The sequence below is a fragment of the Oreochromis niloticus genome, linkage group LG7 (assembly GCF_001858045.2).
Source record: "Oreochromis niloticus isolate F11D_XX linkage group LG7, O_niloticus_UMD_NMBU, whole genome shotgun sequence".
NCBI lineage: Eukaryota > Metazoa > Chordata > Actinopteri > Cichliformes > Cichlidae > Oreochromis > Oreochromis niloticus.
Window position 1 is genome coordinate 26,364,069 of NC_031972.2, and position 16,133 is coordinate 26,380,201.

Genomic DNA, 16,133 nt, shown 5'->3' on the forward strand with positions numbered 1-16,133 from the left:
ACACTAAAATTCCTCAAGGATCGTTTTTTGGCTATGTGGTCATTCAATATATGCAGTAAATTATGATTTCCAACTTGCTACGGGAATGAGAACTGGAACCTTATGAGTAAATGAGGATTTTATTTATTAGACTGCTTCATTGGGCTCATCAGACTCATTTGAACTTAAATGGAGGAACAGATAACACATTAGACAGTGGTGGTGGTGTTAATAAGCTGTGGTCACCGTACAAGAGGAGCAGATAATGGCAGATAATTTCAAATGCAATGTTTCTCCAAATATGAGCAAACACACACTCTGTTTCTGTGCAGTTTGTCACGCTATGCCTGTAAGCTAAATATATAATTGCTGTATTTCCCAGTGAGAGTAAAGAATGAGAGATGACTTTACTCAGAACTCAGAAAGATGTGAGAAAGCCAGGACAAGAGGAAGAGGTAAGGACGGTTCAGTGACATTCAATAAACTGGAAATTTAAAGCTTGCTTTTAACACTTAGTATAACATTTAGTTATTTAGAAGTAGCATTTCTGTTGAAATAAAGTTAATTCCCTTCTATTAACATTATTTTATCATTATATTAATTTGATGTGAGGTTCAGTTAACTTGGGAAAGCTGTTAGAAATGTCCACCAAAGAGCTCATTTTTACTTATATACTTTAAGTACATTTCAGAATATGTACTTCTTAAAGTTTTATTTAAGCAAGGAATACTTTTACCAGAATACTTTTGAACACAAGTATTTCAACTTAAGTAACGTAAGCATGTACTTTTGACACCTCTGCTGTACTTTGAAATTTTGTCTTTTTATAGGGAAAGTTCCTGAATTTAATTCAAATAAATGAATAAATAAAAGATGGAGGGGAACACAGTTTAGGAAGTTAGATCTAGGCTTATGTTTGTTTGACTGTCACTCCCATCTTCCAAAAGCATCTGCCAGTCCTTACTGTCTACTCTGACACATGTCTCAGGACACTTTTTACTCAAAAAAAAAAAGAAGACTAATACTCTGACCCTCTCAAAAATATACATATTCTTATTTTAACATTAAAAATGAGCCTGGTGTCAGAATATAAGCAAAATTGGATTTTTGTCTTTTGTGAATCTTTAAAGCATTCTTGTGAAACATTGTACTCTGCATATAGTGGAATCCAAAAGTTAATCCCACTTCTTAAACTGGGATTTAAGAAAGTTTAAGGGGACTGAACAAGTTAACAGTTACATACAATGGGTCAGATTTCTCTCAGCAGTATTCAAAAGGGGATAAAGAAGATCTGAGTTACCACAGTGTCAGAGGATGTGGTTAAATGGAGAAATACAAAAGCACTTTTCTTAGATGAGTTATTAACTAGCAAAGCTTCAAATGTCATGTCAAATACACACTGTCTGGAGATGTTAAGCTCCAGCAACACTTAATACTAAAAATGACTTTTTAAAAAAGAAAAAAAGTGCTTGCCCACTATACTTTGGCTTGTGGCCTTCCTCAGATTTGTTTTTTTATACTGTGTGTTGCTGGAGCTTTAATTTCTGCAGATTTTATTCTCTTCTCTGTGCACCTTGGAAGTATAGGTGAAGCCTCAAACCTTTACTCTCTGTTTCAGAAATGAACACATTCTAAAATGATCTTGGAGGTTGAGCAGCATCTTTAAATCTCTTCATGAGGGTGTGTGCGTCTTTGTCACAAAACATACTTGATGAGAACGAGAAGGTGCAATAGCTTCCCCCCCCCCCAGGAGCCAGAGGGAGACAGAGAAAGACCATAGGACATCCGGGCCATCTGCAGACCCCAAGAGTACTGAACATCCAGGGCCGCACTTCTTGATCGTAACTGCGTGCCCACCCAAGCCAAAGAAGGTGATGTTGGTAGGTCCCAAATCGAGCCCTCACGGCCATCAGCAAGAGCCGCAGAGAACCAGAGGTAACGAGGTGCCTACCCTACCAGAGCCATGCCAACACGAGCCGAGAGCAAGGCTCCAGGTGTCTGAGAACCATCCTGAAGAGCCACGGGCCTGTGGTTTGCTGACCCTCCGAAGTACAGGTGGATATCCCCACAAGGTGTAGGAGACAGGGGTGTAGGCCGATATTAACATTTCAGATCAAACATTTTCACTTTTGAACTCAAACCTTTGGGCCAGCTGCATGTAAGAGGAAATGTTGGACCTTTTACTACAACACACTGATTTGACAAGTCAGTTAGATGCTGTTACCTTAGAAAGAGAGGGGTTTCCATAATAAAAGCCTCAGTTATCATGTCCATAAATTCACAACAGCTCCATGTGACATAAATAGCAAAAGTGCAGGGGACGAGGATGAATGGATCAAGATAAGAGGTAGGACACTTCATCGACAATGCTGTCCAGGCAGTATAACACAAAATTACTTTCACATGAAGTGAAAGGCTTTCCCTGAAGGTGAAGGTTCATTCATATATGACTGGTTAAAAGCTAAATATATTGTCCACCACTGAGTTTTGTACTAGCCCTTGGAACGTTTATTTCATTTAAATTTGAGTTTATTTATAATGCTCCAAATCACAACCATAGTTGTCTCAAGTCTCTTTATACTCTATGGTAAATGGTAAATGGCCTGTATTTATATAGCGCTTTTCTAGTCCCTAAGGACCCCAAAGCGCTTTACATATCCAGTCATTCACCCATTCACACACACATTCACACACTGGTGATGGCAAGCTACGTTGTAGCCACAGCCACCCTGGGGCGCACTGACAGAGGCAAAGGTAAAGACTGTACAGTACTAGAGGAAAAACTCATTAATCACATGATCTCCTATGATCATGCAATAAGCCAGGGATGGGGGAACTCCAGGCCTCAAGGGCCGGTGTCCTACAGGTTTTAGATGTGTCCTTGATCCAACACAGCTGATTTAAATGGCTAAATTACCTCCTCAACATGGGCGTTTATCAATATGCGTACTTGTGCGTACTTGCGTTCTCGTGTACTCGTGATACGTCATCAGTCGGAGACCAAGTACTGTTCCAATTCGAAGTACGCATCAAGCCGAGAACGCGAAAAAGTCCCGGATGTGTTCTCGATCCGCCCGTTTTATCGAGCATGCATCGGTGTGGACTCGGGACAGCTATATATCCCAGAATGCATTTCGTCCAAAACTCAACAGCGGACTCCCGGCACATCGTTTTCAACCCCCCCCCCCCCCCCCCCCCGCTCGCGGACTTCTCATTACTCAGGTTAAAGAAACCCCAGCAGCTGTCTATAGTATTGAGTGTCCACTAGAATAGAAATAAAAGCGTTCTAACATCTCACCTGCTTGTTTTTATTAAGGTATGTACACGTATGTACATGTACACTATTTTTATTAATAGAGGTTTCACTACTGAGGTTAAAAATTATATATAAGTCACTTAGATCACTTCTAAATGTTAATGTTTGGTTTATTTCAGTGTTTTATTTGTTCCTGAGTAAACCGGTTTGGCTGTGATTACAGTTTACAGTTACAGCTTCATAACATGTTACTCACAGTTAAATTAGGAGGGGACGGCAGTAAAAACTCCGGACCTGTGACATCATCACGTACGCAGGTGTTCCAATTGTACATATCGCGAGTCCGTGCTCGCGTTCTCGGCGGGTACGTACTCCCGTGCGTTCTCGGCGAGTACGTACTCACCGAGAACGCGAGTACGTACTGGCGTACTTGGGCATTGATAAACGGCCCATGTCTTGGAGTTCTCCAGAGGCCTGGTAATGATCTCATTTGATTCAGGTGTGTTGACCCAGGGTGACATCTAAAAACCTGCAGGACACCGGCCCTTGAGGCCAGGAGTTCCCCACCCCTGCACTAGGCAATAGCGTTAAAGAAAAACTCCCCTTTAGCAAAACCCTGCTCAGGCCTTTTGCCATGACCTGTTTCAAGAGATTCCTTGATGGCAATGACATTTTTTTTGTACAAGTTGTTCTGAAATTGTTTAAGGAACATGACAAACTGATCAATTTCCCAGATTAAAACATTAAACCCTTTCTCTTTCTTCTACAGAACATAACACCTTGGTGAACTAAAGTCTTGTCAAGTCCATCTGTTAAGTGGTCAGAGCTGTTTTGGCTGCATTAAAGGGACCTGCACAATATTAGGCAGACAGTTCTATTGTTTTAGATCATAAGAGTATAAATATATAATTCCGTCAGCACAGTGATACAGTCCTGTCTCTATAGTGGTCGCGTTCCAGATCGCTGCTGGGAGACTGACCACCAGGCAACAAGATCCTGTCTTCAACCCATAATTTCAGGGAAAACCTTGTTATTCCCTGTTTTTCACATTCACACTCTTGGAGTTTTCATCCCAGAAATTTCTAACAACTTACCAGCAGGTACACACCCATCCTTTGCTAAACACTCACTAAACTGTCACAATAGCCATGTTAGAAAATTACCTAAGAATATAGCTTTTTTTGTTTTTACCTCATTTCAGATACTAAGAAGGTTGAAATTAAAGAGATAATGTTGTTGGATGATATGCGCAAAGAAACCAACGACTCAGACTGACAAGACTATATCGCATGATATAACTTATATGATAATTTTATAGTTATATGTATCATATGATAATCACATCATGTGACATGGCTTGTCTTGACCATCCACTGGGAGTATATATTTAAATATACACATAAAAATAAAAATACACACTGCAACATACACATGCACATAGGTGCAGATGAATGAATAACATTAAAAAAAAATTTAAAAAATAAAAACATACACGACTAAATACAAATAGTATGAACATAATAATGTTTAACCCAAAATAATTTTGCATTTGTTAAAAAGGGGGAAATGATACAAGGATATATGTAGAAATCATAGCAATTACACAAATATTGTTTAGTAAGTTGTTCAAGGCATTCTAATCCACAGCAGTGTGAAGAAACACAGCACCTCCTCAAATCTTTGCTATTATTTTTGTCTTTTTTTGGAGTAGAACTGAAGAAATTAGACAATTACAACATTTTCATCCATGCATCCATCCATTTTTCTTAACTGCTAATCCATTTTAGAGTTGCAGGAACCTGTGTCCCAAATGTTCGTGTACATCCTACCAGCTGGCAGCCATCACAGAGAGACAGCCAACTATTCACGTCTATAAACAATTTAGAATCACTAATTAACCTAATAGGTGGCGTCTTTTAACTGTGGGAGGACGTCAATGTGCCGGCATACCTGAAGAAAACCCATGCAGGCACAGGGAGCACTCCACACAATAGGACCCCAGTCAGATATTCATTTGAACCCGGACTTTCAAGATACTTAAAATATTTTTGGGGACAGTGTACTTCCTTCAAAGTCTTTATTCTTCGGTTTAATCACTGGGAGTTGATCTGTTTTTTAGGGCAGTGTCAGCACACAAAGAACTGTAATAAAAACATTCTTATTCATCATCTAAGTCTGTTCCACTGCTGTGACATGCAACAGGTCTTGCAGGGAGAACCACACTGTCATTTTGTAGAGCCCGATTTATGTACAACAAAAGACTTAGTGGAGACTATAGAGGGACAAACGTTCATGACATTTTCACCTCATTTCAAATGCTAGGGCAGCTGATACAAAAGAGCTAATGTAGTCGGACAAGGTGAACAAAGAAACCAACCTCTCAGACCGGTCAGACTGCATTGTCTGTATACTTATGAGGTTAAGACAGCAAACTGGGTGAAAGAAAAATATACATCACTGTAAAATGTTTCACGTTCTATGCGTTTGACTAGGCATGGCACAGCAGTGGATCACATAACATGTATGTAGATCAGAGAACATAGAGTTATGACTCTTCTATAGTCCTGCTATAAATAACCTTTTCTGTGCTTCTATATCAGTCAGCAACACAGGCCACCATCGATATTCCTTCTGTTATGGATTTTTCTTTGTTAAAGTTGTTGCTTTACTTTAGCTACATTACATTAGAAAAGTTTTAAAAATGGACTAAGTCTTTGTGTTGTTTGTAAACAGAGCAAATTTAATTAACAGCATTTGTATCACAGATCAGTGAGTACACGTAATCATTTCAGGGTTCAAGATGAAGGAACTGTAAAGTGCATAACTATACAGCATTTACATAAAAGAGGGTATTTAATGTAGCCACACAGCTACACACAGCTAGATGTTCAAGCTTCCTTCAGGATGAGGGATATTTACAGCTTCAGAGTCATGTTTTAAGATCAGAGTTTACACAGATTAACTTTGAGCTAATTAGAATAATATTTTTTCTCCATGAATCAGTTTTAATGTAATTTACTTTTTTAATACTCTAGAGTCCTCCATTGCAGGCAGGTCTCCTTCCACTTTCATATTATTCATTATACACTGGACAGTACTACTTGACTATAATCTATTACAATGATAATTTAATTAACTACAATCAGTGGGTCTGGTCCATCCACAGTCACATTAAAAAGCAGCCATGACCCTGCCACACATACATTAAAAAACTTTTCTGTTCTATTTCCCTCAACTATTAATGATGAAACACTGCAACACTTATTGCAAATGAACCTGTTTCACTTACTGGAGAGTTTTAACAATTATCTGGTAAAATCTAAAGTAGGTTATTTGATCTCTTACCACTGGAAAATTCCTTTATGGCCCCAAAATATCTCTAGAAGGAGTGTGTTCTGACTTATTTGTGTTATTGCAGTAATTTGCTAAAAGATTTTTCATCTTAGTCCCGTTTTTAAAGTTTTCTTTTCCTGTGTTGATGGTCAGTTGTGTTGGGTACCCTCAGCTTCTCACAGGTCGGCATCAAAGGGTCTGCTGTTGACGGTGTTCACTGAGCGGGCAGGGGGGCTCTTGGCCCGTGGGAAGGACACATCGTCATCACCTGAGTAACTGGAGTACGGGACGCTACTGTTGCTGGCAGCGGTCCTGGCCCGACTGAGATTCGGCACTTCAACGCGCCTGGGTGTCTTTGGTTCTCTGCGACGCGTGACCTCTTCAACCCGGACCTCTCCTCGGTTCTTTCCTCCGCAGCAGCGGCAGATCCCGATGAACATAACGAAACCGCCCAAGACTTCAAATATCCCGCCGATGTAGCCCAGAATGATGCAGTAGCCGACTTGCTGGGTTACTGCTGCTGTATTGATTCCGGGCGTTGTGATGTTTGGGGGGATGTGGGTGTACCAAGCAATCGGTATGATGGTCAAGACGCCTGAGCAAAAGATCAGCAGTCCACCCAGACCGGCAACGACCCAGTTAGGCCTGTCTTTCCAGCAGCGGACCCCCGGGATGGCAACAGCCAACCCGACTAGAGTCACGATGAGAGAGGCCACCATCAAACCCTGTGCAGGCTGTATGATCTTGTTACTGAAGTACTGGGTGTCCGTTTGGCCGCACTGAGAAGTGGAGCTTATTGTAGATGCAATACAAATATCCCAGATTCCTTGCTGAATGAACTGATCGCTGGGAAAAGTGTTAATATTGCTCAGGGTCCTCCAGTTTGGGGCCACGGTCGCGACCAAGTCCAACACCCAGCCGCAGGGAGCCATGACCATCCCGAAGATCAGGATGCCCGGAGTACGCATAGACAGCCGAATCCACTCCTGCGCTGACTGCCTCGGCATGATCACGGTTGTTGTTGTTGCTGCTGATAATGATGATGTGCCTCTTCTTACTCCCAAACCAGTTGTTGTGACTAATTTCTACTGAGGCGATCAGCTTTGACGGCTTCAACTAAAAAAACAAGTCCGACTGAAACTCAGCAGTGGGCGGGCCTTCATCCTCACCTGCCTGCCTCTGTCCCCAAATAGGACAGGTGTGGCGCTGTGTGCAAATGGGTGGGGTGCACTTGCATCTTCAAATGTAACTGCAAAAAGCGAAGCGCGCTGGCTGAGGGGAGGGGGAGTTTCGATGAGGCTTTTTGTCGTGGCAAAGTGTGATAAGTGATAAAGGATAAGAAAGATAGAGATTTTTCTTTTCAGAGCAGCTGTCTGAAGCGTGGTGCGACTGTCTTCCGCTTTTAGGAGGTATTTAAAGCATCCACTTTGTAACCTACCCAGACTTAAAAACGTATGCAAGTTATAATTATAGGGAACTTCGGTTTCATTAAATAATTCAAATCAGAAAAAGTTTTGAGATTTTTCTTAATTGTCCTGATTAAGAAAGAGAGCAGTGTATTCAGTAGAGTTGCATACACCAGTAACACATACATAAGACACATCAGCTCCATACACCAGTTAAATCATGCTATAAGAATAAAAACACAGAAACGACCAAAATTGATAAACTTCAATATCAATAAAGAATAAATATATTACTAGGGCCAGTGGCGGTCCTAGCCTGTTTGGCGCCCTGGGCGAACACTCCCTCTAGCCATCTTCTTTTCTCTTTTTTCTAAACTGAGCACCTGATGGCTTTGAACTTTTCTTGTCCATCTTCCATTGGTTTTAATTTTGCACTCCAGTATGAACACCCATCCCTCAACCAGAGGATCACCACAACATAACCTAATAGACCTACACCTTAGTTCACAGATTAACTTTGTCTAGGGTGTATTTCTGGGATTTCACACAACCCAGGATTCAAATCATGAATACATAATGGGCTTGGATTTACAACATTATGAATGAAATGTGCTCTATTTGGAAGCAGCAGGTCTCCCTCCCCTTTCGACGGGTTACGTGTGAGACTTTAAATCATCAAACTGTAAATTATAAATTTTAAATTGTTATTGATCCCTTTACCCCGAGTCCTAAAGTGTATATTTATTTTCTTACTCTACTATATTTATTGTTCGTTTATTTGCACTGCTGTAACTGGAGCCTCGTCGTCTCGTCTCTCTATATACTGGACTGTATGTAGCGGAGATGACAATAAAGTTTACTTTGACTTCAGCAGCGCGCAGGCGCACCGAGGGCTCTCGCGCTCAGTTTTCGTGTATAGAATTTCGAAAAAACATCGGTGCAAATTATAAGTCTGTATCATAATGTCCGGTGTTTTCGTGTTTGTTGTTTTGTTTTTATTTTGTTTTATTTTGCGAGTTGGTTATTAGATGCTGCTCCAGCCAGCCAGAGAATCCCCCGCCGCCCCGCCCTCTCCTCCCTGTGCCGCAAGCAGCAGTTGCACCTCGCAAACGGAGGGCGCCCTTACTCCCAGCAAATGGGCGATAGAAAACCGATCGGTGCCTATGACATTCCCAATATGCGCTGGCTGCCGTCGGAGCAGCATGAGTATGAGCATTTTTTTTTTTTTTTTTTTTTTTTTTGCCGATGCCCGTGATGCCGCCCCCCATCACGATGCCGCCCCGGGCAACCGCCCGTGTCGCCCGTATCTAAAACCGCTACTGACTAGGGCAATTATCAAAGGTAATGATATTCAGGTAAAACATTTGCAGCCTGAAGTAACTGCATCCAAGCCACTGAAAATCCCTTTAACTGAATTTTGAATTTTCATTAAGTGAAACTGATTCCTTAAGTTTAAGCTGATTCTGCAGCTGATTCCAGGAGGAAGAAGAACTCATCAACAAGTCAAACTCAAAAAGAAGTGCATTTTCAACAGTACGTTTCAGTTTTTCTGCATGACAAAGAAATGCTGCTGCAGTTAATGGAAAAAATCTGTCAGCATGACTCTCTGTGGGCTTAGATTTTAAGAAATGAAAATGCAAAACTACAGAAAAAGTTCTGGTATCTTGTTGCCCAGACTGTCAGGTAATAATAACACTTTTTTTTTCTTATTTTTAAATTTTATTCATTTAGTTTTTTACTGTGAACTATCACAAATTGTTATAGTTATTTCAGTGTTTATGCATTAATATTCATATTTTGGTATAGTATGAATGGCAATGTCACGAGGAAAAACTGTAAAATTTCTGAAGAAAATTTTCAGAAGTTTTCTGTCTGCTTCATCACATTTCCCAAAGGCGTCCAGTGGCTTGAATTGGCGGGCCAATTCTGGCCCCCAGGCCATATGTTTGCCACCCCTAACATAAACTGAAACTAAACAGAGAGCTTTACACCTCATACTTTTGATATATTTTTGATATTTCATTGGCTGAAATAATTAATTCAAAGGAAAACTCATTACTGTTTGTCTTTCTCTCTTCTTTACACAAGTCGACCATTAATACAGCAAATGTTTCACAAAAGAGCACAAAAAAGATCACACTGATCAGCTTTCAGGATCTGTTGTCAACAAATCATGCTGTTGCTGCTACTGCTGGGGACTGAGCCACTATCTTACTGTGAGAACTTCATTCCAAAATTCACACTGAACTGACCGGCCAGGTTTATAATAATATATATGTGAGACGTGGAGTCATCATGACTTTGATTTGAAAATGCCAGCATGATGTGTGGGAGCCATAATTGGCAAGAATGTAGTTCTGCAAGAACCTATTGAGAGCAGCTTGAATACCTTTCTGCCTCACTCTCTTTGTTTTTTCTCCCCCGTGCCTCTCTGTATTCTGCCCACACGTGTCTGTTTCTATTTTTTTTAATATCCTGTTTTTTCTAGCTTCTTCTGTCTCTCTGGTTGTGCTTGTTCACTGTGAAATTCTGCCAGGGCATCAAAAGAAACCTGATTATTAACAAATGCTAATAAGGTTTTTCCATAGGTGGGGGGATCATTCATGATACTCGGTGCTTGTCAAAGAGCTAAGATGAGGGTAACTATCTCACAAAGCTAGCAGCTTTACTGATCTCTTTAAGGAAAGTGATTCAGTTTCTGAGAAACTCAACGACCCATTAGAGGCAGATGTTACACCCATTGTTTAGGCTGACCCCATTTCATATCAGTTCCTAGTACCCAGCGTGTCAAATTTTGTGATTAACTGCCATTGCTCGAGTCACCAAAGGAAGCACTACATCTTTGAAAGATGCTCGACATTTAAGTATTTTATTTTATTTCAGTGCGCTGACAAGAGCAGCCGTGTTTTCCTACCGCTGCCTTCAATATCAGTGTTTACCAAATTAATAAGAAATGAGACATTTTTAAATTAAGCCTAGTTTTCCATTAAGTATCTGAAATATACACAATAAAATACAAAGTCATGTGTTCTTGAAGCCAGCTGTATCTTTTTTTTATCAGAATTCTTTGTGTTCTTTGACACACAGAGGACAAATGAACCAGGTACGGCAGGTATGTGAACAAACCAGATAGACTTTGTGAACCAATCCCTGATTTTTGTACAACCTTTATAAGATGAATCACTGCTGCAGCACTTGTCACGTTTGTCCCAGTTGCCACATCATTTGTACACTTTTTGGGTAACAGGGCAAAAAAAAATACGCAGATCTTCCGTGAAACCATGTGTTTATGTGTAACAGTGGGAACACAGTCATACTACATGCATCTGAGGGCTTAAAAAGGGTCCCTAAAAGATAACGTGTTCTCAAACTTGGAGATATCAGTACCTGGAGTTTTGTTTTTTGACTTTTTTTAAAAGCAGATCTTTACACATCTTAGCTGAATCTTGTTTTGTGACCTGTAATTTGATCTTAACAAGATTTTTTTTTTTTTAATTAGGATTTTAGGGAATAAGTTGTTCTGTTGTATCTGAGGCAAAAAATGCTCTGGAACAATCTGCATCTAGATGATAAGGCAACAGGAAATAGTGGCTCCTTCTTCCCTGTGTAACTTTTTTTTTTTTATTATCTCTACCACCATCTCCAACCCATACATCATAGCCACTTTTCCCTTTTACTCACATTGCTATCCTTCTGTTACAAGTCACCCCTGACACTCATCTCCACCCATTCCACCATGCCTGCACCCTCTTCTTCACCTGTCTCGTGCACTGTCGGTTTCTTTGCATGGCTGACCTCAGGTATTTAAACTCTTCCACCTTTAATATCTATGTTCTTTGCATCTCAGCTCCATCCTATTTACAAGCATTCTGCCTTTCTTCCACTTCCATTCCTCTCCTCTTCAGTGTATACCTTCACCTCTGCACCTCTTCCATCCCCTCAATATTCTCACTAAGGTTCATCTGCAGACATCATAGTCCACAGAGACTCCTGCCTGATCTCGTCTGTACACCTGTCCATCACCACTCAAGATTCAAGATTCAAGATCCTTTTATTTGTCACGTACATAGTTATACAAGTATAACACGCAGTGAAATGTGACCTGATACGCTCCTCGACTGTGCAAAATAGAGAGAGAAAAACATTATATACAGTAAGTAAGCAGATATATACAAAGAGGACATTATGTGCAATAATTGAGTGAATTATATACATTAAGTTAAATAGAATAAAACAATCTGGAAATTTACAGTTCAAAATTTGGGAATGTACATTGTGTGGGTGGGGTGTTAAAGTGACTTGTGCCGCAATGAAGTCAGAAGGATCAGGCATGATATGGGAATATGTGAGTCCTGTCTCAGTTCGTTATGGTTGATATGGGGAGTGGGGGGAGTGTGTGTGTGGGGGGGGAGCAGAGCAGATGCCTGATATAATCCCATCCCCACCGTGAACCCATCACTCCTACTGCATCTCTGTCCCCCTGTCTTCATACATGTCCTGCACCATGCTGACATACTTGTCTGTCATGCCTGACTTCCTCATGCAGTACCGCAGTTCCTCTCCTGGCACCCTATCATATGCTTTCTCTAGATCCACAAAGGCACGGTGCAACTCCTTGACCTTTTCTAAACTTCTCCTTCAACACTCTCACAGCAAAAATCACAATTGTGCTCTTTCTTGGGCATGAAGCCATGCTGCTGCTCTCTGCTCAACACCTCTTTCCCTTATCATCATGGTATGACTCATCAACTTTATCCCTCTGTAGTTACTTCAACTCTTTCTTTCTTTCTAGGTAAGTCATTAAAAAAAATCACAATCTGAAAAAAACAACCTTTAGCTGTCTTCATTCAAAGTTTTATATATTAATATCAATCTTCCACCAAAAGTTTTATGTAAGCTACGTAACTTCACAGCATTTGTATCACACCACACATCACAGTTCATTGCAATAAGATCTTTATAAGATGAAACTGGAGCAAATGATTTGGATGCCAGCGAGTATTGGTTGCCACATACATGTCACTCATGCAGAGTTTGTTCATGTGCAGTAGTTTTCATTTTCCAGGTTCTGAGCCCTCAGGAACAGTGATGTGTGCAGACATATGCTGATATTTCGACGTAATCTCACATTTCTAACCTTTCTTCACTGTGGATTTTATGTTAATGACTAGCATCACAAATACAAATGCCAAAAAGCTATTTGTTGATAAGCAAGGGTAAGCGAATGAATAATTTACACATGCATTTAATTCTGGTAAATGTGATATTTCTGGCTAAAGAATTTTCAGCAGCCCTTTATCGCTTTAACTAGAAAACAAATGAAAAGGTTCACCAGGTACAAGTCTGATGCAAACAAGGAATGACAGGAACTCTAGAGACCTTACAAAATAGCAACTCACACAAAGCCAGACGTTACCTGCACTTCCTGATCCTACTGAAGAAATACTGCACATACCAATGTTATATGTTCACCATGCCCTACATTTGAAACGGATACAGAAAGTGCATACATTTTGAAAATATATCTGTGTTTTCATTAATTTAATTCATTTTCATTTACTAGATTTTTGTGAGAGAAATAGTTTTGTTTGGGTTTCTTATTTGCGCAAATAGGTAGCTAAGTATTCTGACTAATACTTATCAAAAAGAGAACTGTGTTAGAAAATAGAATAAATTCATTCATTTGACATCAGTAAGGACAAATATTAGTCAAAATTAGTCAAATAGCCATTCAATTAAGAAACACTGGGACCTTTATGCTTTGTATTTCTAAAGGGTTTAAAACCTGAGCTCAATCTTGACTAAAACAAAACAATCTTAAGTCTAAACTATGGGCAAATGACAATATGTGAGAAAACAGGTTACATATAGAACTAAATTTAGGAGCAAGATTATAAAGAACTACAGCAAAAGCTTCCAGTTTTCTCAGTGACTATCTGCTACTCTCTAGTGGCCAGTTAATGAAACTGCTGGAATATTCTTAAGTAAATTGTCCAACATGTAGAGACGTGTTCTTAAACTCTTTACCCAGTGATTGCCTTTGATGTGTGGTTCACTTTCAAGTCATTGGTCACAGCATTGCTTTACAGCAAAAAGGGCCTTAGCTCAAATCAGTTTTCATGGTGTTAGAGGAGACTGTAGTTTTGCTTGTCAAACTTCAAGCACATGCAGATTAAGTGAAAAAAGTAAAGAATAGGAAAAAATAGCTATTAACTTTCAATTATGTTAAAGGTAAGATAACCCTTCAACAGCTGTATGTACAGTAAATATGTAGTTTGGATTCACGCTGAGGTTTTTTACTGAGACAAGTGTTGTTGTGGACTGATGGCTGACTTGATCTTTATTTAAATTTCGTCAACAGTTTGAAATAATACAATATGAGAAGCTAAACGTTCTTTTCAGCATCTCCAACTATTGCCAACTGTCTCCATCAGGTGGCAATGTTGAGCCAGAACGTCTGACGTTTCTAAGCTCATAGCCATGACTCAAAGCAGTGGACTGAAAAGACTCCACACAGAGCAGTGTCTTGTTATTTGCAGACTATGTAGATGCACGTAGCTCCCCACGGCCACTAGGGGGCCCCCGAGCTGCAATCTCAGCCACAACACACAGCACCTTGCAAAAGTCTTGAGTCATGTGGAGATTCAGAAATTCTTTTATTGCTGCCATATAACCTGCATTATCATAATTGCATTAATAACATGTTTTACAGCATTATTTTATTAGTAATATTTCTTACAGGGTTCATATTGCATTGAAGATGTTTGTCATCACATTGACCTTTTTTATTTACAGGCTTAGTTATGATCATTTTATACACATTGCATATTTGTGCTTATTTGGAGTTGATGTTTCATCCAAAAGGGTCTTAAGTTTCACTGTAGAACACAGAAGGTTGACTGCATGCATGCTTACAATACACATAAATTTAGTGACAGGCCTGAGCGAAGGCCCAAGTGTCTTCTGCTTCTTTTTGTAACCTGTTGCCCTTTAGTCTACTTGGTGACTGATGACCAGAGTTAGTGACCAGCCTCAGAGACCCTGGGGGCTTGAAGTTTATTGCCTTATTTGGTAGGTGTTATAGAAAAGAGAAGTTATATGTCTGTGTCTAGCCATTAAAAATGTACAAGATGTACCATTGTCTGTAAACAATGACTGTACACAATGTATTTTTGACCTGTAATTGACGCACGTGGGGGTGTGATCCTCAGTGCTATAAAACCAGCATCCAGTGTATTTTTGTGAGGAGACTCATGCTGAAATTTCTTCTCCTGTGTTAATAAACTCACCGTTTGATTGCACTTTTCTGGGGCCTCCGTGGTTTGTTTCACTGCTCTACATTGATCGATTTCGCAACAGTCACCTCTGATTTCTTTATATTTTTCTTGCAAGGAGTCAGACCTTTCAGAAAGTCTTGAGTAACAGCTCTCCAGGCTTTCTGAAGGGCTTTCAAAGTTTTTCTTTGGAGAATGTCTACTTTTTTTTTTTAACTCATTTTCAGCCCAATCAATTTACCCGACCATCAAATTGTTGTCCGTATGTTCAGAGGAGATCAGGAGAACTATTCCTGATGACTACTTAAAGAAATATCAAAGTGTTCAGGCTGTGCTGAAGAATAAAGGTGGCCATACCAAATATTGACTTGTAAGAATCATACAAACGGTGCTTTTTCCTTAACCCCCTCCCCCTCATCTTCCATGTATGCTTGTTTTGTACACGAATAGGTATTTCTTTCTTACTTAGCAAATTATAATGAAATTAGGGGTTAAACTTTAAATAAAGAAAACTAGTAACGCCCAGACTCATTAATATTAATTTTAACTTTATTCTGCAGTCTTTTAACGGCATTAAACATTTTCATGTATTCAGATGGGAATAGTGGAAATATTAATGGACATGGCGGCAAAATTGATTTTATAAAAAACGTGTATAGGAATAATCTTCTGTGTCTTTTTAAAGACACATGGAAAAAAGGTACACCCATAAAAAATAGGCTAAATAAATAGAGGTGACAATTTTATCTTTTAATTTTATTTGTTTTCCCACTTGAACAAAAAAAACCAACTTTTCTCCCCAAAACAAATACAACTTCATCAAAAACAAACACATTTTCAGATTTTGTGTGTACTCGTGTCTTAATTTGAAATGTTACCAGTGAA

At 39.7% G+C, this 16,133-nt stretch overlaps 1 protein-coding gene across 1 annotated transcript; it reads right to left on the reverse strand.

Annotated features, from left to right (window-relative positions):
• Positions 1 to 4,592: 4,592 nt before the first annotated feature.
• On the reverse strand, positions 4,593 to 7,675 carry LOC100692699 (claudin-23-like). Its single transcript, XM_005451396.4, has one exon. It carries the CDS (start codon positions 7,573 to 7,575, stop codon positions 6,745 to 6,747), a length of 831 nt encoding a protein of 276 aa, XP_005451453.1. The 5' UTR covers positions 7,576 to 7,675; the 3' UTR covers positions 4,593 to 6,744.
• Positions 7,676 to 16,133: the final 8,458 nt, after the last annotated feature.

What these genes read in the sequence shown, in the direction of transcription:
- LOC100692699 (XM_005451396.4), bottom strand. Translation starts at nt 7,575, where the DNA reads ATGCCGAGGCAGTCAGCGCAGGAGTGGATTCGGCTGTCTATGCGTACT.